This window comes from Calidris pugnax, unplaced genomic scaffold, assembly GCF_001431845.1.
Source record: "Calidris pugnax isolate Ruff unplaced genomic scaffold, ASM143184v1 scaffold247, whole genome shotgun sequence".
Classification (NCBI taxonomy): domain Eukaryota; kingdom Metazoa; phylum Chordata; class Aves; order Charadriiformes; family Scolopacidae; genus Calidris; species Calidris pugnax.
Window position 1 is genome coordinate 1,539,988 of NW_015090980.1, and position 23,811 is coordinate 1,563,798.

The 23,811-nt window shown below is 38.4% G+C and overlaps 1 protein-coding gene across 1 annotated transcript in view; it reads left to right on the forward strand.

Annotated features, from left to right (window-relative positions):
• Positions 1-23,811, forward strand: part of DOCK3 (dedicator of cytokinesis 3) — a 243,213-nt gene that overhangs the window by 144,089 nt on the left and 75,313 nt on the right. Inside the window, exons 15-22 of the mRNA XM_014953482.1 lie at positions 3,347-3,472; positions 13,248-13,372; positions 18,549-18,711; positions 19,203-19,309; positions 20,030-20,201; positions 20,876-20,973; positions 23,028-23,111; positions 23,459-23,559. Of these exons, the coding sequence (XP_014808968.1) occupies positions 3,347-3,472; positions 13,248-13,372; positions 18,549-18,711; positions 19,203-19,309; positions 20,030-20,201; positions 20,876-20,973; positions 23,028-23,111; positions 23,459-23,559 (976 nt within the window). The remainder of the gene's footprint in view (positions 1-3,346; positions 3,473-13,247; positions 13,373-18,548; positions 18,712-19,202; positions 19,310-20,029; positions 20,202-20,875; positions 20,974-23,027; positions 23,112-23,458; positions 23,560-23,811) is intronic.

The window sequence follows — 23,811 nt, forward strand, 5'->3', positions numbered from 1 at the left end:
TAAAAAAACCCAAACACCTGGCATCTTACCTTTTCAGATACAGCTGACAGTAATATTAATTCAGCATGTTAAATTTCCTCCATCGTTACACCTGTCGTGTTCTTTTATCTCAGTGAGGCCAGCAGTGGGCAGAGCTGGTGCCTGCTGTAGAACTACCTTACTCTGAGAGTCTTCCTTTATCACCTGCCACCGTCACTGCCTCTCTCTGTGCTTGTGAAACTGCTGGCCGTGCTGGGGTACAACATAAGCAGCAAAACTCCTTTAGAAGTCTGGGTTTTTTTGTGACATTGGCTTAAGTTACTGTGACCAGATTTCACTGTGCAGGAAGTGAAGAATTTAAGTTTTATTCGTCAGAATTTCTCAGAGTAAAACTGTCTTCCCTTTCATCCTGTGTTCCCTTCAAAATTGCAGGTATAACACGTATCTAAGGCTTGCTCTCCTGAGGATACCATGCGTCCTTGTCAACAGGAGCCAAGCCAGAGGTTAAATTTGTCAAACATATTTGTCTGACTGATCAGAAAATTCTGACAGCCCAGAAAATGCCTACAAATAAATTATCAAGAGGACTCTCTGAGAATAGTTTCAGTACTAAATGTTTAATTACATAGCTGAGGAGAGTAACTGTCTTGGCAGAGAATTTAAAATCCATTTTTATTTTCCTAGTTAATGGCAGGTAAATACAGAAAGTAAATCTTTTTTGTGTTATCTTGTTACCTCATTTAATGATTTCTGCAGTTCGCTAATTCAGAGATATCATTGCTATTCCACTCCAAATGAACCAGCCGATAAGTTACAGTTCTGCTTAATTACAGTTAGTGTTGCATTCATTACTGAGTGTATGATTCATTGGCATACTGATGTCCAAATACTGGTATTGTCTTAATTGCACTTGTTTGCTTATTGAGCTATTGTAGTGCAATATGCAGTTCACACTCCTGTGGAAGATATTAAATTCAACAATAAGCAACTAAAACAGTTCTCAGGTTTGGAATTTTGGGTCTCCTTCCCTGCTGTTCCTCCTGTTACAGTGAAGGTCATCCACCACTTCCCATTAAAACATTTTCCTGAATTGTTTATAACTTTGAAAACTTGGACTGTTTGCATTTGTTTCCAGTGCTAGGTGTCCGCCTCATATTTTTTTTTTTTCCCCAAGTGTGAGCTTTTTTGAAGAGCAGATAGAAAGTTAAATAGATAACTTTTTTTACCCTTGCCTTTGGCATTTCAAATTAATTATTTCAAACATTTCATAAGATCTAGTGTGCCTCTGGAATAGGAGGTTGAAATTTGGCAGAGGTATTGTCCTGGTGGCAGGGACAGTATTGCAGACTGACATGATTTAAGCCTTAGTAATACAATTTGGGCTTCTCGGAACCTGCTCTTAGAGAGCTCTTATAAAAATGCTCTAATCCAAAGTGTGATTTTTCCCTGAAGAAAAGCTCTCTGGTTGTTTCTCTCCCCACCTTCCCAGGTCTTGTGTAAAATTAGTCTGTCAGATCTGCTGCAAGGAGTAGAAACAACGTGGCAGGATAGGCTGGGTAGAAGAGAGGACTGGAGAGCAGATTTACAAAACCTCTTGGGGAGAGCAAGAAGCTGGGCAGAAGGTTTTTGGGGTGGAATATGTGGGAGGGTGTCACTTACGTAGTATGTGTCATACCATGCTGGAAAACTACATATTCTATTACCTCTAGTGACTGATTTTTATACATAATAGATTAATTCTGGTGCTAATTGTTAAGTACAAAGAGAGGATGTTGAGTGTGGGGAGGTCTGAAGTTCCAAATTTGCTCCAGTCCTTTATACTGGAATTTTTTTAATTATTTTTGTTCGGTTGGTTTAATAGCAAAAGAGGATATAAAATGAGCAACTTTTTCTGTAAGTGGCAAAAATAGCCAAGACTTATTTCTAATGAACTTGTCTCCTGTGTTCTGTGAAACCTTCTGTAGCCATACACACACAGATGTACACTCGGACGTGGCATTCAGAGGGCTTGAATTTTTGCCATGGTTCTAAAGCCTCTGTTTTCCCCGCGGTGCTTTGCGGCGCTCTTCCGCCTGCTTTGCTGGACAGTTGCAAGTCCATGTTTTGGCAGCTTTTGAGTACATACATGCTGATTGTCCAGCTGGCTGATTAGCCTCCCTTTTACCTTCATTTTAAGGCTTTATGCTCCTTTTTTCATCCCAGCTCCTAGTATTCATAAAACTTAGGCAGTCTTCATGTTACCTGGATATCTACTGATTTGCCAAATTCAGCTGAAGCCAAACAGGCTTGAAAATTATTTCAAGGGAAAAGCACAGAAACTGGGTGGGAGGTACATGGTGTTACTGGTTCCATTCCCCTAGTAACTTGTCTAACAAAATGACAGCTAAATATCGCTTGCAAAGCCGGTCTATTCAGTTTAGGAAACAGCAGAACTTTAGGTGGCTCATGCGAGAAGAGAAGGTGGTGTTTGTTTTCATATGTGTTGTTCCAGTGAGTGAGCACAGAAGATAGAAAGAACTATTGACTGTCATTCACTGAATGCGATAAAGAGTGTGGAAAATTATGATGTGAACATAATTCACATTGATATGTGAAGCTGGGAATGTGTGCTCAGACTCAGTTTGCAGGGTTGAACTTAAACCTGGTGTTTTCTGGTATCATAATGCTTGACTCTGTAACTTTACCAATACATTATCTTCGTTTTAGGGGTGTGGTATGCTGTAAATTAAAAGCAACTAGAGAAAGCAGCTGAACTGAGATTAACGGAGTAATTATTCCTAGTGAAGTTATTCAGCTGATAGACTGAATAAAGTGTTGCCTTGACAGAGCTGAATGGTCGCTGAAGTCAGTTTGACCAGTTGGTACTCTTGAAACATGCTGAGCTATTGAAGGGAACTTCATTAAAATCAACATTCCTGTATGAAGTAGTTAAAGAAACAAGTGGAACACATACAATTTGAGATTTTAAAATTTTTTTTATTATGGGTATTAAGCAAGATTAAAGGCACTTTAGAGATATTCTATGGCATTGTGTGATGTGGTAGTTCAGATAGAGGTAGTATTGCTCATGCATGTGTTGTAACCCGCTAAGTACTTCTCTGTAACCTGTGACATCTCTGTGAAATCAAGTATTTAGATTTAAAATAATTGTATTTTTTTATAATGTTATGCAGTTAACTGACCCTGTAAAGAAGTTTTGTTTCTTCCATTTCAGTTTTAAGTTACTCCAAGGGAGAAAAGAATCCTGTATTTATATATCTGTATTAAACTAACTGTGGAGCAAAGCATTGTGTTACCTGCATGCCTTGTATATACAGACATCTAATTCTTGGTTCCAAAAAAATGAGCAATTTTGTTTTTCTTCCAGGACTTATAATATCTCTTCAGCTTCTTCGTGGCGACATGGAGCAGATTCGAAGGGAAAATCCCATGATCTTTAACAGAGGCATTTCTGTTACCAGGAAGTTGGGTTTTCCTGATGTTATAATGCCAGGTAAACATAACAGCTCTAATCTTAAAATATTGGTCATTTTTTTTTATGCTCTCCTAGGCAAGCGTCACTGGGATGGGTGTTTGACTTGAAGAGGAGTTGTCTTATTTATCAGTAAATGCCAATTCTGTATTCACGGAGCTGTGCTAAAACATTTTAACCAACAAACATTATAGTAATAGAAGGTGTTAAATTCACGTGTATAGAAGGTGATCTGGAAAGATCCCTCTGATATTCCTCCCATCTCTCCTGCCAATTAGATAACCCTCATGAGTGCTAAGCATAGAGATGTATCTTTTAAAACGCATGGTTTCTTCTCCCCAATAATCCAATGCCTGGAAAAAGAGTTTCCACTTTGCCACTTTGATTTTTGGAGTCATTGTGATCCTTTTGTAATGGTTGACAATACACGAGGCTGCAAATCTGGTCTGGTTTTTCCAGCTGGCCTCAGAGAGCACCTCCCAACAGCTGCCTTGGCTGAAGCGCTGCTGTACTTCGTTTGCTCCTTACTTCTGGAGCAGCAGCTTGAGGTGCTCCATGTTTTGGCACAAGTTGAAGTAGCCCCAGCATAGCCAAGAGTTCCAGAGGAAACCGGAACTTGCCCAGTCTTGCCATCAATAGATATAAAACCTGGCTTTACACTGTCTGGATTTTTCCAGCGTAGTAAGGAATGGGCTTACTAATGATGTTGCATGTATAGCCTTGAAATACTGCCTCATTGCTATGCATTATAACCAAGACCAAGGATGAGTTTGCAGACACAGGGAATTTTATGACAGCATAATGGGAAAAGTATCAGATTTTATTACTCGAAAGGCTGCAGTGACACATCAGTATCAGAAGTAGTTGTTGTAGCCTCATTGTGGAGGCTCTTCAGAACGCACAATAAAAACAGAGTTGGGGGAGGAATTTCTAGGGACTGATGTAACAGGATTTAGTATGTGTTTTATTTACTAACGGACTTGAAAATAACAGTAATACAGCACCAGAGGATGTGGGTTATAAAGCCATTTATAAATTTTTTTTGTTTTAGTGAATTTATAGCAGTTCCAGTCGTAACCCAAAGCAATCAAATAGGGAAAAGACTAAATATTGCATGTTGATACGCAGACACAGCTGCTGCAAGGTGATCGGCTGTAATTGAGATCACAGCTGGATGTGTCAGCTAGAATAGCTAGATCACAGCTAGAAAAGTCAACATCAAAAATAACATTTACATACTTGTATAAGCGAACTAATTCTCCTGCAGGAACCACTTTATTCTCCATTTTTATGTATAAAGCTGTCTCTCAGGTGCTGCAGGCCACTGAATTTTAGCTAGCTTAAGGAATCGCTTTATGGCCTCTGTGTTCCCTCTAATTGTTTATTTTCATTTTCTGGGCCCCAGTCTCTTTCTGCAAGCTGGCATAGAGGGCCTGTCTCACCTCTACTTCTGCTGTTTTGGGCAATGCTTTTGCACAAGGAGGCTGGCAGTTTTGATGTGAAAAGAATTCTCTATTCATTGCGGCTAATTCAAATTTCCAAACTTTCTTTCTCTCTCTAATTAAAAACTGTACCGAAAACACTGCCTCAGTGCACAAATCATAAGTATATTATTATGATCTTTGTGGTATTCAGCCTAGAGTCCTTGGACATTTAAATAAACAAAAACCTGACTCCACAGCATATGTTTGCAGCACTCCTGTTGCGAGGCTGTGCAGGTACCGCAGTGAGCTTCCCAGCCCTGGTCAGCCCATCAGTTTTTCAGATGGTATTTTTCAAAAGAGCATGGTTGCTCGCTGATCTCATTTTTGTGAGAACCACAATTCTTGTTGGAGAAAACACGGGGGTTTTAAAGATAATAATCTATTTGGAATTGTTCTCATATACATATATATGCTTAAAATACTGATTGGTACAAACAAATGTGTGAAAGAACCACCACTCTGCTGTTAAATGCTTCCTGTCTCTCTAGAGATGCTGGACACCCAGATCTTCTCCTCGATTCAAAGGGCACTGCATATATAGAGTTTAGATGCCAAGCTTTAGGCATTTGTCTTTGGGGAAAAAATGGGTCACATTTGTGGAGAAAGGCAAATTGTAAATGTTTTATTTAAACACCAGGTAAGAAAAGAAAGGCAGCCATAGGAGTGGGAAGAGGCTTTCACTGTAATGATAAATGAGGACATTGCCAGAGTAGAGGCCGAGATGTGGAGAGGTAGCCAGGAACGGTGCTCTAAACAAAAATTTTCATTATCCTGGGTATTCTCCAGGATACTGAAATCTCTGAAAAATTAAGAGATTAAAATACAATGTAACTTCACTGATCCAGTGAACAGTATTCATTCTAATGACCTCTCAGGTTTTTGGCAATGAAATTATGTTTGACATTATTCAAGCGACAGCAGGTATTTGCCTGTTGTTTGCTTTCAAAACAATAGATGGAACTGTGCTTTGGGTTTACCCAATTTCCAGGAGAGAACATTTGGGTAGAGTAAGGTGTTTTTGAGGTGGATAAGCCGAGCTACATGAACAAGGACTGTCCATCAATTTACTTTGTGCTTATGTTGTTACAGCCAGAATCAAACATTCTCTCATAGCTTTACCAGTATTGTCTACAGTTAGAAAATATTTCATTTTTGAAAAAACAAAACAAACAAAAACCCAACCCTGTTATGCATGTTAGCAGTTGTCAGCCATGTCTGCTGCTTTTATTGTCTTTGTCAAACTGCCTTTTCCTTGCTTTGTTTCTTTCTCATTAAAGACAGGGTTTCCTCTTTCAGAAAAGAGTGCAGAAAGTTCACGACTTGTATTTTGCAAATGGATGCATATTTTTTTCAAGGCAGTGATTTTAAAAATGTTTTTTATGAATAAATTAATAAAGGGTAGGTCACCTAGTATTGTTAAAATATGCAGTGATCATCCTGCTGAAGCAAGAAATCTATTTTTAAAGAAATAAGTAACTCTAGCATTTCAAATGAATGTTCTCAGTCGTGCGTTTTAACATTTTCACTTTCTTTTTTAATAAGAAAGCCTCTCGCGTGTAGACATCTTAACCATTAAAATTCTGTAGCTGTGTCTTATCACAGTTTTCCTATCCCATTTTGTTTTCTAAACAGTAGCATTAATTCCTATATCGAGCCCTCTTTTCCCTCACTCACTTATGAGCAACGTGAGTGGTAGCTGCTCGTCATTAAGAAATAAAGTGAAACCAGTCTTTATGTGCTTATATCTTGCATGGTTATGCAGAACAAGGTTAAAATCCTACAGAATAACCGTGCCTGTCTTCATTTCTAATGATAAAATGTTCTTTGTTTCCTTCTGTGTTAAGACCTGAGAAGAGCATCATAAAGATGTAATTATCTTTTTTTTTTTGTCCGAATCAGAAGGGATTCAGTCAGACCAGCCTCATGAAGAGGTGTGCTGGGTTTTTGTTCATTTGTGGGTTTTTTTTTTTTTTTTTTTTTTAAATTGCTACGAGGTGTAAGACCGTCCATCTGATCCTCACAATTTTACCTTTCCCCAGAGATAAGAGCAATGAGGCATGTGCTGCTTGCCTTTTGGATTGCAACTTTATTTGTATACAGAACTTGCTGGTCAGAAATCTGTTGCATAGGCATGGCGTTTGTCAGTTCCCCAAGGACATCCCTTCCCTCCCCCATGTGCTGATAAGTATTCTGTCTTTTACTTTGATCCTCTGATGAAAAGTGCATGCTTCATCGTCTACTTGTGAGTGATGTTTCTTTCTCTTTTTTTCTCTCTCCTTTGTCTTAATTTCCTGGCTTCTCTTCCTTTCCTTTCCCTTTATTCTCTCTCCTTTCTTTCTGATGCAGAGATGAAGATAGTTGGGTGTAAGTTTCTGCTTTTCTGTGTAATGTCTGCTTATTGCTTGCTTTTTCCCATTTTCATATCTTTCATGGAATGTTGGGGATTGGTAAAGATGGCAAATCATGACATCATAGGGAAACTCTGGTAACAGAGAGGCACAGGCTTTGTCTTTAGCAGTCTCTCTTCATACCACAGTGTTTCAGACAAATTTAGTAGCCATGACAGATGAATCAGGAGCAAAGGGGGGAAACATCTCAGCATCTGTTCTGTCAGTGAGCACAAAGTCATGGCAAAAATACATTAAGAAATGGACATGGCAAAATCCATCAGCTATTTTCAAAATGTTCATGGCAAGAGAGTCAACAAGACTAAAAGACATAATTACGTAATAATTATCCCCACAGAGCATTAAGAAGGACAATAAAAAATATTTTTGCCCTTAGTAAACTTCCAGAAATGGGAAATAAATACTAAGCTGGAGGAGATAAGGAAAAAAATACATTAAAGATCAGCTTACTACTGTTGAAAGGAAACTGTTTCAGGGGAATCATTGGATTTAAAAAAGAGCATTGTATAAATTCCTTCCTAGACAAGAAGTCGTACAGTGGATAGCAAATAAACTAGTAAGTATTGTTTGCTCCTTTTCCTTGAAACAGCTGAGTGTTCTGTTCGCCGAAAGCTAGAGGAACACAGAGTTAAGCTTGCATAATGTTCTTTTTATAGGCAGAAAAAAAAAGTTAATTTAATTTGCTGTGCAAGCAGTAGATAAAGCTCTGTTTCCTCTTGCTCCTGTAGTATTACTTGCTATAATGTTAATAGTTGCACACTGTAGCCATTTCAAGAATATAGGCCTTGAAAAAATGAGTGAGGGGCAGAGAAATAAACTGCTGAAATGGAGGTAATGTGGTTCCCAGAGTGTCTGTCCATCCCAGGCTGCTGCTTCTTGAGAGGCGAGCAGCGATGCGTGGGCAGCACAGCAGCTCCACACCAGCCTCCAAGGTGGCTCCTCTGGTAAAGCAAGAGAAGGTGCTGCAGCGTGAGGCTGGCACTTGGAGTGTGCTGAGACACGATTGAGAACAAGACCAAATGGTGAGCCAGAAAGAAGGCCAGAGAGCATCGGAGACCCTTCCCACACACTGTGCTTTGTCAGATTTATCCTTTAGTCTGTTTGCTTTGTAAAAATAATGTGATGATACTAAAGCTGATTGTGGGGCTTGTTCTGTGAACCTCGCCGGTACTGAAAGTACGGCACTTCAGAAGTCATTGCATGTTTTTCATTTGGAGAAAGTTAGAACTTTAAGGGTGTGCTATGCTGTTTGAGATCAGAATCCAGTTACCAGCAGCCTGCTCTTGTGCAGTGGCCTCCAAAGGTACTGCAGAGAAAGGCTGTGTCCATCAGGGGAACGTCTGGTTCAACAGAGTAGTCTAGGGCAGAAAGAAGAGCAGTAACCAATGTAAAGAGCTAGAATAAATACAGCCAAGTAACATTCTAACACTGTCCATGAATATAAGCGTTCTGCATTTTATAGTTTGTCTCAAAGATTTTACTTCCTTGCTGGACTGAGCCTCTTACAGAGCCAAACCCTTGGTGGTTTAACGGCTGTAACTTCACTGAGGTCAGTGGGGTGACGCTGATTTACTCGAGTTGTGGGAACCTTCATTTATATATAGGACATACATGTACAGTTTTGTTTTTCCTTTGTAAGCTGTTGTGGGAGCCCTGAGTGTCCTTCTTGCCCGTTCATGGGGGGTATTGCCACTCTTCTATGAAATGCCAGTATTTTCAAAAGTTACTAAACCCAATGAAGTTAGAGAATCAAGTAGACAGTATATCAGTGTGGGGCCCTCAGTAGATAGGAGTATCTCAACAATTTAACAAATAGAGACATAAATACTAATTTTTATAGATAGATTTTTCTTTATATCCTTGGCTGCTTAAATTGTAAAAGACTAAACTTTCAGTTTAAAATATCCAGTGAAGACTCTCTGGATAAACTTGACCTGCACATCCCAAATGCTGTGAGCTGCCACTTTTCCCCAGCTCACAGGGGAGTGATACATGTCCTTTGGGGGTTCATAAAGTCACACAACACTGGGCTCTTAGGAAACAAATTTGCTGGAATCAAGATGTCAGAGATTTCTTTGTCTCTTTCTCCTGTAGGAATTTAGGTGGACTATGTAACCTTTCTCTGACAGAGCATTCACCTGTATAAAACAGGGACCATTCCTGCCCTCGGTGTACAAAATCTTTTAGGATACCTGAATAAAAAGTTTTAGATTAAATGCAGACAGTTTCTGTATGTTGTTAGTACTTTGCAGTTCAAATAACTGTCTTCTAGTGGAAAACCTACGAATCTTACAAGGATAAATTTCCTACTTATTCTCATGGATCCTAGATAACTGTTGGTCACTGGACCACTTAATGTTATGTAGTCTTGAAAATGAAAGATAGGTTATTTGAAGTCTTTCAGTACATCATTCATATTGTAAACACAAGATGAGTATACGGCTTCTATAGCCCTTTCCATTGTTCTTTTTTTCCCCCTGTTACCATTAAAATAGTTTCAGGTCATATGGGAAAGGTTTTCATTTCAATATAAGCAAAACTCCAAAAGGTACAATTTAGAATGTAAACAACAGTTACACACTTGACACAAGGCTTTGTAAATAGGTTAAAACCAACAAAACAAATCCCCATGAAGATGAAGGGAGGGTAAAGGAGGAGCCACACAACACATCAGAAAATAATTATTTTTCTATTATTGCAAAAAGTACTGTCATTCAAGACATAGCATATAGAATGAATCTCAGTGACTGCATATGTAAAAATGGCACATATTTTACGCTAGAAAAGCGGTTTATATTTCATTTTAAATTGAAAACAATTGTAGAGAGATGGGCTTTAAAACAAATGCCATTCTGAAAGCTCTCATCAGGTTTATCAATTCACTCTTGCCATCGTCTAACACACAGACCTCGCTTAAAGTGTCATCCGCAGGTTTTCGTCTATAAATACTTCTGGCCCACTAGCCTTCTAGCACTTTTTTATTCCTGTACTAATGAGAGGAGGCCGCAGCTGACCCAGTTTTATGATCTGCAGTGCTCCATTTGTGAAGATGTGAGGCTGATGTGATCCAAGTTGGTGTCACAGTTTTTCTCTCAAAATGCGAGTTATTGTCACTTCAGAGGCAGTTCTGCTTGTGCAGTACTTCGCCATGCAGAGGGCATGAATCATCTGGTCTGTTAAACAAGTTCTTTATTTATCTCTTTCTTTTTCCAATGGAATTAAACATGGGAAAAGCTCTATCTGCCAAGATTTTTGACTTGATGTGTAGCTGTCACTCAGTGTCAGAGCTGACAAGGATCACTTCTTCACCGTACTGACCCCGTGCAAGCTGCACTGTGCTGTTTGTGCGTTGTGTGCTGCAGAATGGGTTCTCCAGCCTTGCAATTGGCATACTCCAAATGAAATTTTTAATAAACTGCCCCGTGTTCAAGCATTTAGTCCAGTTTCTGTGCTGCCCATTAGTGCATCTGAGCTCACACCCCTCAAAACCAGTAGCAGCTGGAGAAAAAAATGGGCTTGTGAGGGCTTGGCAAGAGATGTGCTGGGGAAAGGAGATACTTCTTTGGAGCGAGATTACTTTCACTGAAATAAACAGAACTGTTTGAATTTGTAGTTTTAACTTCAGATTTGCAAGAAACAGATGGACTCCATACCTGATAGTTAAATGGGTTTTGTCTTTCCTTGATCCATTTTCTTTCCTGTTTTTACTATATGTAACGACCTTTCTTATTGTTTTAGGATTCAACAGACAATATTTTTACAAGAGGTGTACCGTTATACTTCAATAAAATACTTTTCCCCTTCTTTTTTCTTCATTTTTATGCAAATTTGCTGATTTTTAGATTCTTCTACCCCTCACGCCAAAGGCATTTTTTTTAATTAGCGCAGTAATATCCCTCCTTTTAAGCTTAATAGAAGATAAGATACTATATATAACCAAATGCTGCCTTCAATTTAGGATGGAAAATGATTTGCAATCTGACATTGGACTTTGTGTAGCCAGACTGTCTTCCAGAAAAGAGGTCATAAATAGGAAGCTTCAAAATGCTAATTATAGTGAGTACAATTAATTTCTATTAAGCGTTATAGCATATAAATTGAATCTTCTTCCCCTCATTGTGCAAACTGCTCAGAAAAAAGGATGGAGCCTGTTAAGCAGGAGGATTTTCAAAACAAAAGTCCCTACTTAAATTATCTTTTGCGATGAGTTTTGTATTTCCTTGGTGTTCCTGTAGTCAATATATAGGTAGTTTAGCTTGATTTTATCAGCAAGATAATTTTCTCTGTTGTTGTGGACTGCGGAGTGTGTCATTTGATGACGATTCTTTGATGAGAAAAAAAAGCCAGATCAAATATTTGAGGTCTTTCACCAGCCTCTTGCTGTCATCTTTTTCCCGTTAATGAACCGTAGCGTTTCCAGGCCTCTGACTGTGAGGTGTTTGAGGCAGTCAGCTCTGCGTGAGCCCACAGCCAGAGGGAGGCTGATGGAAAGGAGGAGGGCATTTTGCATGCACATTTCCATTCATAAGGAGCTCCTAGCGGAAGGCACCCAGTGTCAGCTACAGAGCTGTATTTTTTCCATGCCTAAAAAGTTGGACTTATCTCCAGAAATAAAAATGAAAGTAAAGAGAAGACTGAAAGCTTTTATTGTTTGTCTCTACAGTAGATTAAGGAAAAAATTCTGTGGGGTTATAGACTTCAAGAAGAATTTGAAGTGATTCTTTGACAGACACAAAAGGATATCCCTCACTGCCTGAGAGCAAATGCTGCCTATTTCATTGTGCTTCTGATTAATAAACAGATTTAACTGCATCAGCTTCTCCAAGTATTGGGGTGGAAGAAATCAGACATTCAAGGAGTCTCTGCTTTGCTGGAGAACCATTCCATTACTTCATTATTTAAGTCTCCTGAGGCTGCTTAATGAAATACTTGCCTTGAAAGGGTTTAATTTTTTTATTGTTTTATGTTTTTCTTATTTTTTATATATTGCCCTTTAGTATGCTTGCCTTTGTGGCAAGTCAATAAAAGAATTGGTAAGTGAGCCATCATGAAATGGCGACAGTAACTAAATCTTACCAGAAAACAGGTGCTACCTGCTGGGCTTTTGGTGCATACCTTAGAATTCACTGCATTAGTTTTGAAAGCAGTTTCCCAAATCAGATTGTTAAAAAAAAAAGTGACCTAGAATCTGTTAAATTCAGGATAACAAGATGCTGAGATAGATGCTAACATTTGTATTTCTGAATATAGTCATTTGCTCTGAACACTCTTGAAAATGAGGTAGTATGAAGTTGGCAAGTATCCATACTGCCTGCTTTCTTGTATCTCTGCATATGGACATCAGAAATCTCACCCCCAAAAAATCAATAATTCTTTCTTAATCCATCTGAACTGAACTGCAACCAGGTTTCCAAAAAGGCTGCTTTTATTTTGTTGTGATGATAAGAAGATATTATGAAAATGTAGGAAATATTTGAAGAAGAGCTAACTGAACATATCATTTTCTGCTGATCATCACAAAAATACTCATTTGTATTAAAGCATATTGGCAATAGGAAGTCTGATGTAAGTGATGTTTTGTCAGGCTTAGCTTGATACTTCCAAATGCACTAACAAGGCAAAGTAGTAGAAGGCTTTATTCCCTTCCCCACTTACACACCATAAAAGCAAGTATTGATCCCAGGGTCACACTTAATAAAGGCATTACTAACAATGGTCTGATTTGATGCATTGATGTTAAAATGTTCATCTTTATTAACAATTAACTTGCTGCTTGGAATGATTTGGGCATCAGCCATAGTCTTGCAGAACACAGAAAATGGTTTGCAGAATCAAAATACGTTGCACGCCGTCACTGAGTCTTCCGTGTTGAATTAAGGCATGTGGCTCCGTTCTTTGCTGTAGGTGATATACGCAATGACTTGTACCTGACCTTAGAAAAGGGAGACTTTGAAAGAGGTGGGAAAAGCGTGCAGAAGAACATCGAAGTGACCATGTATGTGCTCTATGCAGATGGAGAAATCTTGAAGGTAAGTGCTTGTTTCCCCTTCGAGCTTCAGGTGCCATCCGTTTGCTCCATGGCCGTGTTCTCTTGTTTTGTTGTCTCTGATGCAAGGGAAGTGCTGAACTAAAACTAGATCTTACTTCTCTTTTTTTTTTTTTTTTGTAAGTTTTTAAACTATATATTATGGTGAAGGAAGTGATGAGTTATAAATTCAAATTCGGAGCACGTCCTCTATATGGGTGTAGGGGACTTGGAGAAAATATTCATAGTATTCTGTAATTTCAAAATGTGGGGTCATTGGCTATAGTAAAAACAAAATTTAGTGTAACTGTAGTCAGAAAGAACTGAAGAGTATATGACAAATACCTAAAATTAAATAATGTGTGTCGTACAACGTGATGAACTGTGATTACAAGAGGGACTTTTAAATCTGGGTTGTTGGAGTTCTGGTACTGAATGTAGTTTTAGAAAATAAATTTGAGGTGCCTTATTTCCAAGATGTTGGCTTTCACCCTGGGATGGCTCCATTCCAGCTGTGGATGGTGATGTCTAAAGTTTTTCTTTCTTCCTCTGTTCTTACTTCTACTATTATTGCAGAGAAGATAAGTCAGCTTTGTGTGAGGTGGGAGGGTGTGAGGACACAAAATTAAATGGAAAGTATTTTAACATAAGTTTCTACCAGAAATAACTTCCTCCTACTTTTTTTTTTTTTTTTTTACCTCCAGTGCAATAAAATGGCCTTTGTAGCCATTATCACAGGAGAGTCTAAACAGCAAAGGGCCTGTGTACCAAAATCCTTGCCACAATTTTTTATTTATTTTTACTTGAAAGGAGAACTTTACCACAATTGCTTGTGATTTCATTAAAAGTAAAGTATGTCTCCTGAAAGGAACTGGTTTGTTCTCATAGGCTGTTGCAGGAAGATCACAATCCTCTTCTGTGTAATTGCATCAGGCATACCTTTCACATCGAGTGACGGAGTTTTAATCATGGCTTTCTTTCACAGCAGTCTGCCAAAGACCAGAGTGGGTCTTTACCCTCTAATATCAGCCTCTTCAAATGCTAACATACCTAATGTTAACTAATTGCACTGTAACTGTGGTTAACGATTAAGTATAAAAGCCATATCATTTCTAGACATTATGAGTCTCTACTTCTCTGTGGTTTTGGTTGGAATGGTCATTCACAGATGTGAAGTTACCTTTTCTTACCCCTTGCCTGTTATTACCACTGTAGCTGCTGCAGGGCTTTACATGGGGTAGGTGAACAGACATGCTACAAAGAAAGAAAGAATAGTAAAAGGTAGTCAAATACCACTGTAACTGCTGCAGAGCTTTACGTGGGGTAGGGGAACAGACATGCTACAAAGAAAGAAAGAAAGAATAGTAAAAGGTAGTCAATCTGATGGGGAACAAAATCAGGAGAACATTTGTCATTAAGGAGAGAGTTTACACACAAAGGACATATTTAAAAGGAAAAGTTTATACCAGTTTTTATGTCATTGCTCCTCTGTATACTTGCAAAATTACATCAGGGACATCTTTGGTTCTTGATGTCTAATGATCCTTAGATCCACTGTGTTTCAAGCATACAGACACTAGAATTCTTCTACATAGGAAATACTCAAAGGTGTAAGCTAGCAAATCTACTGAAAAATATATAAAAAGGCCATCAAAGTCAATAGAAATTGAACTCTCCTTCCCTTTAATTTGAACTCATTCTTACTGCTTAGGTACGTTTGTGTTCTCTCATAACTGCGGAATAGAACTAGAAAAATAACAGATAAAACTGAGTATCAGTTGAATTAAATATAGAGGCAAAGTTCAAAAGTGCTAAATGACAACTTGAGAGAATAATGACATGCACATAAGAGAAAGAAACAGCTATTTAGAATTGAGTTTGCAAGCTAATCATGTTGCCTCTTTTTTTCATCACTGCCACAGTTTCTACATGATTTAAAAATTCTGCAAATTCATCTACCAAAGTTAAAGCGAATGAGACAGCCATCTGGAATTACTTCTGACTTAGTGGGTTATCTTACCATTCAAGGGTAATAATGTCCTTGTCCTTGTAGGAGACAATTGACCCTATTGGGTGTTTATGGCTGCTCTAAGTCTATAGAAATGCCCTGAAAATTACAATGATTCAGCTCCTTAAATTGTAGATTTCCAGTTTGTCTCAACTTTCAGAATGCAGGTTTCAGTTCAAGAATCCAAGCGAAGTTTGTGCTCAGGGTCTTCCCCAGGTTTCAGGTGAAAAGCCCTGAGAAGAAAGAGCTCCATCAGTTCTAACCATCCCACCTGTGCAGTGGGTTTGGGGAAATCTGGGGATCCATTTACTTAAACTTAACACAGGTCTGTTAGACTGAGTTGGTTTAGTATGCCACTAAATGGGTACTGTTTCACCTTTTACAGTAAGAATTTAGTTTTAAACCCTAAATGGCTTCTTTTTCACTGCAACCATCTGGTTTATGTAATCTTTGGTATGGACACCTAGAGCAGTGTGTGGTGACCTGCCATTTTCCATTAGGAGGGAGCTGGTTTCACCCAAAGACAGAATATAATTTCATTCCTAAATGAAGCAGCTGTAAAGAGACTGCTGGATCAGGACTTTAATTTCAAACATTCAGCATAATCTAAAAGAAAATACTAAAGACTGCGACAAGAGGAGTCTAACAGCATTTTAATATGAATGTTAAGAATAAGGTGGGTGTTGGAGAGGGCTTGGTGCGCTGATGAAGGGAATCGCTTTGGTTGGGTTCCCTGTCCCCTGAATGATCACTTGCATGACCCAAGGTTGCTTTCACAGTCAAGTGTAGCTATTTTCTTTCTTCTGTTTCATTTGTTTTATTATGACATTAATAACTTTCAGTAGGTGATACAGTAGAAAAACTAATAAAAAACTCCAATTTAAGCTTACAATGGGCAGAGCACTGAAAGTTTAATCATTGACCCCGAAGCGGTACTGTTCTTGGTTGAAATATTCTTTACTGTTCCTGACCTCTGGCCTTTCCAAAGCAGAGACAAATGAGACAGTGTGTGCCAAGTTACACGCTACAGTGGGGAAATTGCCACAAAATTTTCATCTGATATTAGAATAAAACCTCTACTTTTTCTGACCAGCAGCACAACCCAAATCTGAATTATGCCTTTGTGAAGACTTTAGCAGAACCACACACAGCATTAATGAGAATATTCTGTATGTCTCAAATCCATATTGCTGTTGAGTATATCTTGGTCCAGAAATAGTTCTATTGAAAGCAGTGAAATTATTCCCAGAATATGGTGCTGTTCAAAATGAAAATGAGTATTTCCTTTTCAAAATGGTCTTACTCAGTTGTTAGTATCTTTCAATATATAGTCTGAAAAATAAAAAACCATGACACATTTCTTACTTATTCTTCTTTCCATTCTGGTAGGAGGAATATCTTATCGATTGCAGGGCATACCTTAAACGATAAAATTATTTCCTGGTGCTTTTTCTAGTTTAGCTTCCCTCCTCAGACTATAGATTATAGTATAAATGCATAAAAACTACATTAACAACTAGAAGAAAGACTGCTCCCCTGTTCGTTTATTTAAAGTTGATACCATGAAACAGCATTCGAAGGCTGACCATTTGGCTGCCAAAGCAGGTAATTTTTTGAGGCAACAGAAAAAACTCACATGAAAACTTGAATTTTTAGCGTACCTTAAAAAAGAAATACTGATACTACTTTACCCTCTCCTAAGACCCTAATGGAGAATGAGGTCTTGGGATTGCAACACATTACACTTATCAAAAAAATATATCTGGGATATTGCAGGCATTCTGGTTTTTAGTGCTGCCACCGCTGCTCTCACTCCATCCTGTTCATATCTCCAACAGTTAGTTCTTGTTGCTGTACTTAAAAAATCACGTTTGTCCTGGAATTGCGGCACATACCATATGGTTACTAAGACTTACTTGAGAGGACTGAGTTTTCTGACTATATGCTACAGTCACTCAGTTTGGATTAGACCTGTCCAGGGAGGCTGGAGCCCAAAATTCTAGAGAACTTTTATTTCTTTGTGGGCTTCTTCACAAATTCTTAATTTTTTCGAAGCCAGACGAATATTACCACAGGTCGAACTAACTGGGTCTGGTTAACGGGGTATACTTGACTTCACAGTCCCTTCAATACAGATGAAAAAAAAAAAAAATCAACATTGTTGACATTTTCTTGGAATAGAATTTAGAGATGCCTTGGGCAAATGACCGGTAGTTCTTCTTGCCATGATACTGTTCCATGTGGGGTGTTTTTACGTCAGAATTTTTATTGCATACATCATTCTAGGTGTGCCTAGCTTCTGTTTCTTCCTAGGTTTGTTATCCTTAGAGATGCTAAAAGTGAAGACTCTCTAAGATGTCTTTTTTCCCTGCATGGTTTTACAAGATACCACCTGTAGGTGCTAGGTCTAGAACATGGGTTAGTGCCTGTATAAAAAAATGTGCTTTCCACTCTTTGTCTTCATTAGAAAGGACCTTTTACTGTCCTTATTTCAGGACTTCAGTATTTCTCCCAGCTTCCTTTCCTCATGTTTTGGCTAAGGATTTCTGTATGTCTTATTTTGAGAATTTTGTTCAAGTTCTCTGAGCTTTTTATATCTAAAAGCAGAAATTTAGATCCCATGGTATTTATAAGTGATGACTATTCAACAGAAATTCTATGCTTACCACTAACTCAATCAGAATTTTCTGGGATACTTGGTGAGGCTGGATGGTTGTAGTTTCAAAAAAACAGTATTTCTAGAAGCTTGAAAAGTTCAGGTATCATTTCTGAACTGAGGTACTGAAGCAGAAATCAGATTAGATGATATTTTCAGAAAAGTCTAATATTGCAATTGATGGTCCCATTAGGTCCTTTTTTCTTTATATATTTGAACTTGATGTGTTTGTTGTATCTACACTATGCTTGATAGAAAACTTAGCTTAAATAATAACTTCAGATTCCTGAATTCATGCAGTATCATAGGTCTCCTAGCTCATCTTTTGACCCAAAATAAAGTTTAAAGATCTCTTCAAAAATTTCAGGTTTCATTGTGTCTGAGTTTCTGCTTCTGACTCTTCTTTTATGTCTACAGAAAGACATGAATTATATAAAGGTTATCACCATGTAATAAAATGACTCATCTGTAGTGATGTGATGTCTTTTAATCTTAAATTGTTTTCTTTTGTTCCAGGACTGCATCAGCCTGGGCTCAGGAGAGCCAAGCAGGAGCGCGTACCACTCCTTTGTCCTTTACCACAATAACAGCCCTCGATGGGGGGAAATCATCAAGTTGCCCATCCCTATAGACAGGTTCCGTGGGTCTCACCTCCGCTTTGAGTTCAGGCATTGCTCCAGTGAGTGCAAAAAGTAACCAAGAAAATCCAAAAAAGCTGAGGTCTTTCCACTGTTGGTGTGTATTTAGATGAGGCTGTTACTGGGTGGAAAGCAGGAAAGTGCTGCCAACTTAAAATACAGGGAAGGTGCACTGCTAATTAGCAGGTTGCTACATTTATTAAACAGCACATTAAAAACATCGTGAACAATCAGTGCAGGGCAAAACATTTTGTAGCTGTTCTCCCCTGCTGTTCTTTTGCTGTGTTTTCCTGGAGAATGTTTTCTTTACAGCAGGTACATTTTTTATTTTACTACGATCGGCAGGTTTGTGCTTGTTTTGGGGCTTGTTGATCATTTGCATAGAATTAGACATGCTGTATTGTGTGTTGTTTCTTATGTAGCCTGCGTGGGTTTTGTTAGGCATGCAGAGAAGTTAGTGATAACGGTGTGGTATATATGGACAGATAGAATATGTACAAATATGATTTCTTGTTTCTGTCTCCTGCTACAGCAAAAGACAAGGGAGAAAAGAAGCTCTTTGGTTTTGCATTCACTCCATTGATGAGAGATGATGGCACCACCTTGTCGGATGATATCCACGAGCTTTATGTTTATAAGGTACCAATTTTTCTCTGCAGGCTTTTCATCTGCTTGCCTCTACTGCAGTTTAAATAAGTAATGGTCACTACATTATCTTTTTCCCCTCTCATTAGAAGTATGTGAGGAGCAGGTTAATAGTAGTTTCAGAATTTTATAAATTCTAAGTCACGTGACTAGGTATGGATACAGCCTTCTATTCTAGGTACAGCTCACTTTTTCCCTTCAGATAATGATGATTTGTCTTCTGTTGATCCTATCTATTTTAAATTCAAACATACTACTGTTTATGAGCATTCAGTACTTTTACCAACCTTTTACCAGTCTACAGCTTTACTCCATCCCTTTGTCTTATGAAATTGTGCTGTACTTCAAATGCATCATGTTACAGTGCTACAGCCTGGCCACCCTGTAGCAAGGGATTTGGGGCGAGTTGGTTGGGGTCTTTTTCCATCCTGCTGATTCACCTTGGTTTATTTCTTCACAATGATGTTCAGACAGCAGGACTCAGCTGTACAGATAAATTCTAAAGCATCAGTGGTTAGGAGACCTCACTTTATAGAGCTGGGTCTGTTTTGTGTATGTACAGGACCCAAAAGTGGTAAGCACAGCTTTTCTCTTACAAGTGTTTTGGTGCATCAAAATGATCAATAAAAGTACTGTTAGGCAGTTGCTGTCAGGGTGTGGTATGTGGGATGAGACGGAGTAGGTAAAATCCCATTTCTTGTCCTGTACCCACAGTGTGATGAGAACAGCACGTTTAACAACCACGCACTGTACCTGGGGCTGCCTTGCTGCAAAGAGGACTACAACGGCTGCCCCAACATCCCCTCCAGCCTCATTTTCCAGCGCAGCACCAAAGAGACCTTCTCAGTCTCCACGCAGCTTTCTTCTACCAAACTGACCCAGAATGGTAAGCAGCTGATCCTTCAAAACTGCCCAAGGCAACAGGGATTATGAAAAAGGGAGACAAGACATGTGCGCTTTGTTTATTTTACTAAAATACTCCTTTGTTACAATTTCATTGTATGTATGCTTTTTTTAACTAACACTACTGAAATGAGCAGAAACTGGTTTTTTTGAGGAAATAAGGGTATTGAAAGATGGCAGAGAAATGACAGACGTTACTTTAAGTGCAAGAGAAGGCCAATATGTTAAAGCAAAGTTAATTTTCATTAAATAATTGAAGAACCAAAAATTCGATGTTAGCACTTAACACAAACCAAAGTTTGGGTTTTTTTGGCTTTTACGGAGTTACTAAGTAAATAAGAAATTGTTGCTGCAACATCCCTGAAAGCATGGGAAGACAAAAGTTTTGTCCACAGTGCAGTGTCAAGCCACATAGGGATAACTGCAGTATTTACTCTTTTTAAAAGACTTAATCATTCCTCCATTCATTTCTTTATTAGTAGCATTGGACTTACTCCGTCTTTTCCTTCTTGTTTTCCTTATTTTATTATTTTTTTCTGAGAAGCTTGAACTGCAACAAGAGCAGAAATGTAACATGTAATGAATCTCTGGTGGGTCTGGGGTTGTCGTTCTTCCCTCTGCGTATGAATTCCAGCTCTTTCTCTCGCTGTTTTGCAGTGGATTTGCTTGCCCTGCTGAAATGGAAAGCTTACCCAGACCGTGTGATGGATATTTTAGGAAGACTGAGACATGTCAGTGGCGAGGAAATTGTTAAGGTACTACATGAAATAATAGTCTTTGGATGTATGTGTGATGGCGAGTCCAGACCTGCAGTGCACTTCTGAATGTTCCTTCATGTTGTACTTTTCGATTCATGCTGTGAATTCTCAGATTGTATGAATTGGGATTTTGTTTTGACAGAAAGATACACTCCAAAAATTAATGGATAGTTAGGCCTTGGGATCAAAATAGAGCCAATCCTTATTAAAATTCCCTCACCCACATGTGCTGTGAGTCCTCAGCACCTCAGTCCACTCTGTGGGCCTGCTGCTGTTGAGCCGTGCTGATTGCTGGGGCAGACATAGCCCCTGGGGCAGGCAGATATAGGCATTGGGGCAGACAAAGCCTCTGGGGTAGTAGTCATAGCCATAGGTAGTAGCGGTTTGTGCAGCCATATCTGTTCTGATAGTGTGTTCTAAAGGAATTGCCTAAGTGTGTTTGGGTCACTTCTAGAGTGAAGAAAACAGAGCTGACTCAGAAAACTTGGCCTTTTCAAACAGCTGGTAGAGTTGATCTATATTGCCATTTTGCAAATATGTTCCAAATGTCTTTGTAGAGGAGAAAGAAATGTGAAACCTTGAAAGTTAAGTTTTGCTCAGTGGCCAATGAACCATCCCGCAAAACCATGTTCCTGTCCCAGCGCTGTGAAGTGGAGCTGTTGCCTAGAGCACCAGTGGGTCTCTAATGTGTCTGACCTCTCAGTAATCTATTTCATATCTGATAATTTCATCCTGGTTTGTAACCGCTGTTGCTTTACGTGCTGATCCTTTGTGCAACCTAAACTTTCTCAGCTCCAAAGAACTTCAAAATGCATTTAAATACTTGTGTTCTCAGAAAAAAAAAAAAAGTGCATTCCAGAAATCCCTTTGATACTTTTAGGTGTGCTGAGAACTCTCCCTAGAATTTATTTCTATAGATCTAAAAGTAAAAGGAGGTAATTTGTAACAACAAACAATCAAAGAGAAGAAACCATAGAGAAATCCATTCACTTAATTAATAGTTTCTGATTAAAGCCACTTCACTGCAGCTCATTTGAATGTTGCCATATCTTGAATGTTAGTTAATCTTCATTATAACTTTGTAAGAGTAACCGAAGAGGACAATACCCCATTTATATTGGAATTCTTGAAGAATGTCATGTTTTGTACACTTTGTTTGCAGGGCAGTACAATTATCTCGTTTTTATAGAGGAAAAGCATAAAAAGATATTGACTAAATTAATTCAAGGAGAGAAATAATTAATTCCCTCCCTAAATCAGCTGCCATTTGGCACTGGAATATGAAGAACAGAATGCAGTAATTCAGAAAATAAGAAATTTTATCCTCTCAGAGACTTCATAAATTGTTAAATTTTATTTCTTGTTTTCCACATCAGAAATTTAACTGGAATAGATTAAAATATCATGAGAGAACGTGCAGCTGACTTGATCTTCAGCATTCTTCTTCACAGTCATCCTTTCTGAGGACTGTGCTTTCAGGAAAGAAAATCACTGAATTGTCCCCGTTCAGGAAGATGCAGTGTTATGGATGAAAAGAACACTTAGCAATATGTAACTTAAACCAACTAATGCTTGCTATAAAGGCTTTATTTTCTGTCATATAATAAAAATTTTTGATATTAAACATAATTTGGAGCACCAGTTAATGTGCTTCCAACTCTTAAACTTGATGAGGAACAGTATTTGATATACTCTAATGATACAAGAATGAAAGTCAATTGTTTTGCCACTGTTGTTAGGCAGCACTTTTACTTGCCTCACAGTGAAAGGAGCACTCAGTTACATTTACAAATCAGGCATGTGGTACATAGTTCTTACTTTATGTTTTTCTGTCATTTCTGTTTCAAAATATTCCTTGTAAAGAGAAAAAAATCTTAGTAAAAACAAATTAATGCATATGTTGCATCATATGGATGAACGTGAAATGGTTTGTCCTTGGCAAGTGTTTTGCAAAGATATGAACACGTATGAAATAATTAAAGCAGGGGGGAAATAATCTTCTTTTGAATACAATTGAATTTTAAATTCTTTGTTTTTTCATATCATTATAGTTCCTACAAGATATTCTCGACACGTTGTTTGTAGTTTTGGATGACAACACAGAAAAGTATGGTCTGTTGGTCTTTCAGTCTTTGGTAAGCGCTGAATTGTTACTTTATCTCATGCTCAGTGAGTCTTAACTTTCTTATTATCATGTTGCTAGTGTTTTACTTCCATGAAATATCAGATATTGAGCTGGATCCAGCCTTATGTTTTCTGTAATAACTTGGGTGAGGAGGGCAGGATACCCTCAACAGATGGAGGACAGCAATATTTGCTATCACTTGGGAGAAGCAAGCAATAGCATCTTATAACACAGCTAGTGACTATTTAAAGAAACTCAAGTATTTTAATGTTCCTTCACTTGTGTAAGTTGTTTATAGAAATCTACCAACAGTGTGCAATTTTCTTTAGTATTGGTTCACTTTTTCATCTCCCGCAGGTATTCATCATAAATCTGCTGCGTGACAGCAAGTATTTTCATTTCCGACCTGTGATGGACACTTACATTCAGAAGCACTTTGCAGGGGCACTGGCTTACAAGTAGGTTTTGTTTATCCATCGCTTTGAGAGATGGTGTTGGTGAGCTTTGAACGATGTCACTATGGGAATCATAACCTGCATGTTAGCAGGGGCTTGCAAAAGTAGAACTGCTCAGATGAGTTTCCAGCCAGTTATAGAGAAAAGCTGCTGAACGTCACCTGTGGCTAGGAATGAGCATACTTTGGAATCTATCTTGCCTTTCTGAACTGGCAATTCTTACTTTCTTCTTTTTTTTTTTTTTTTTTTTTAAGG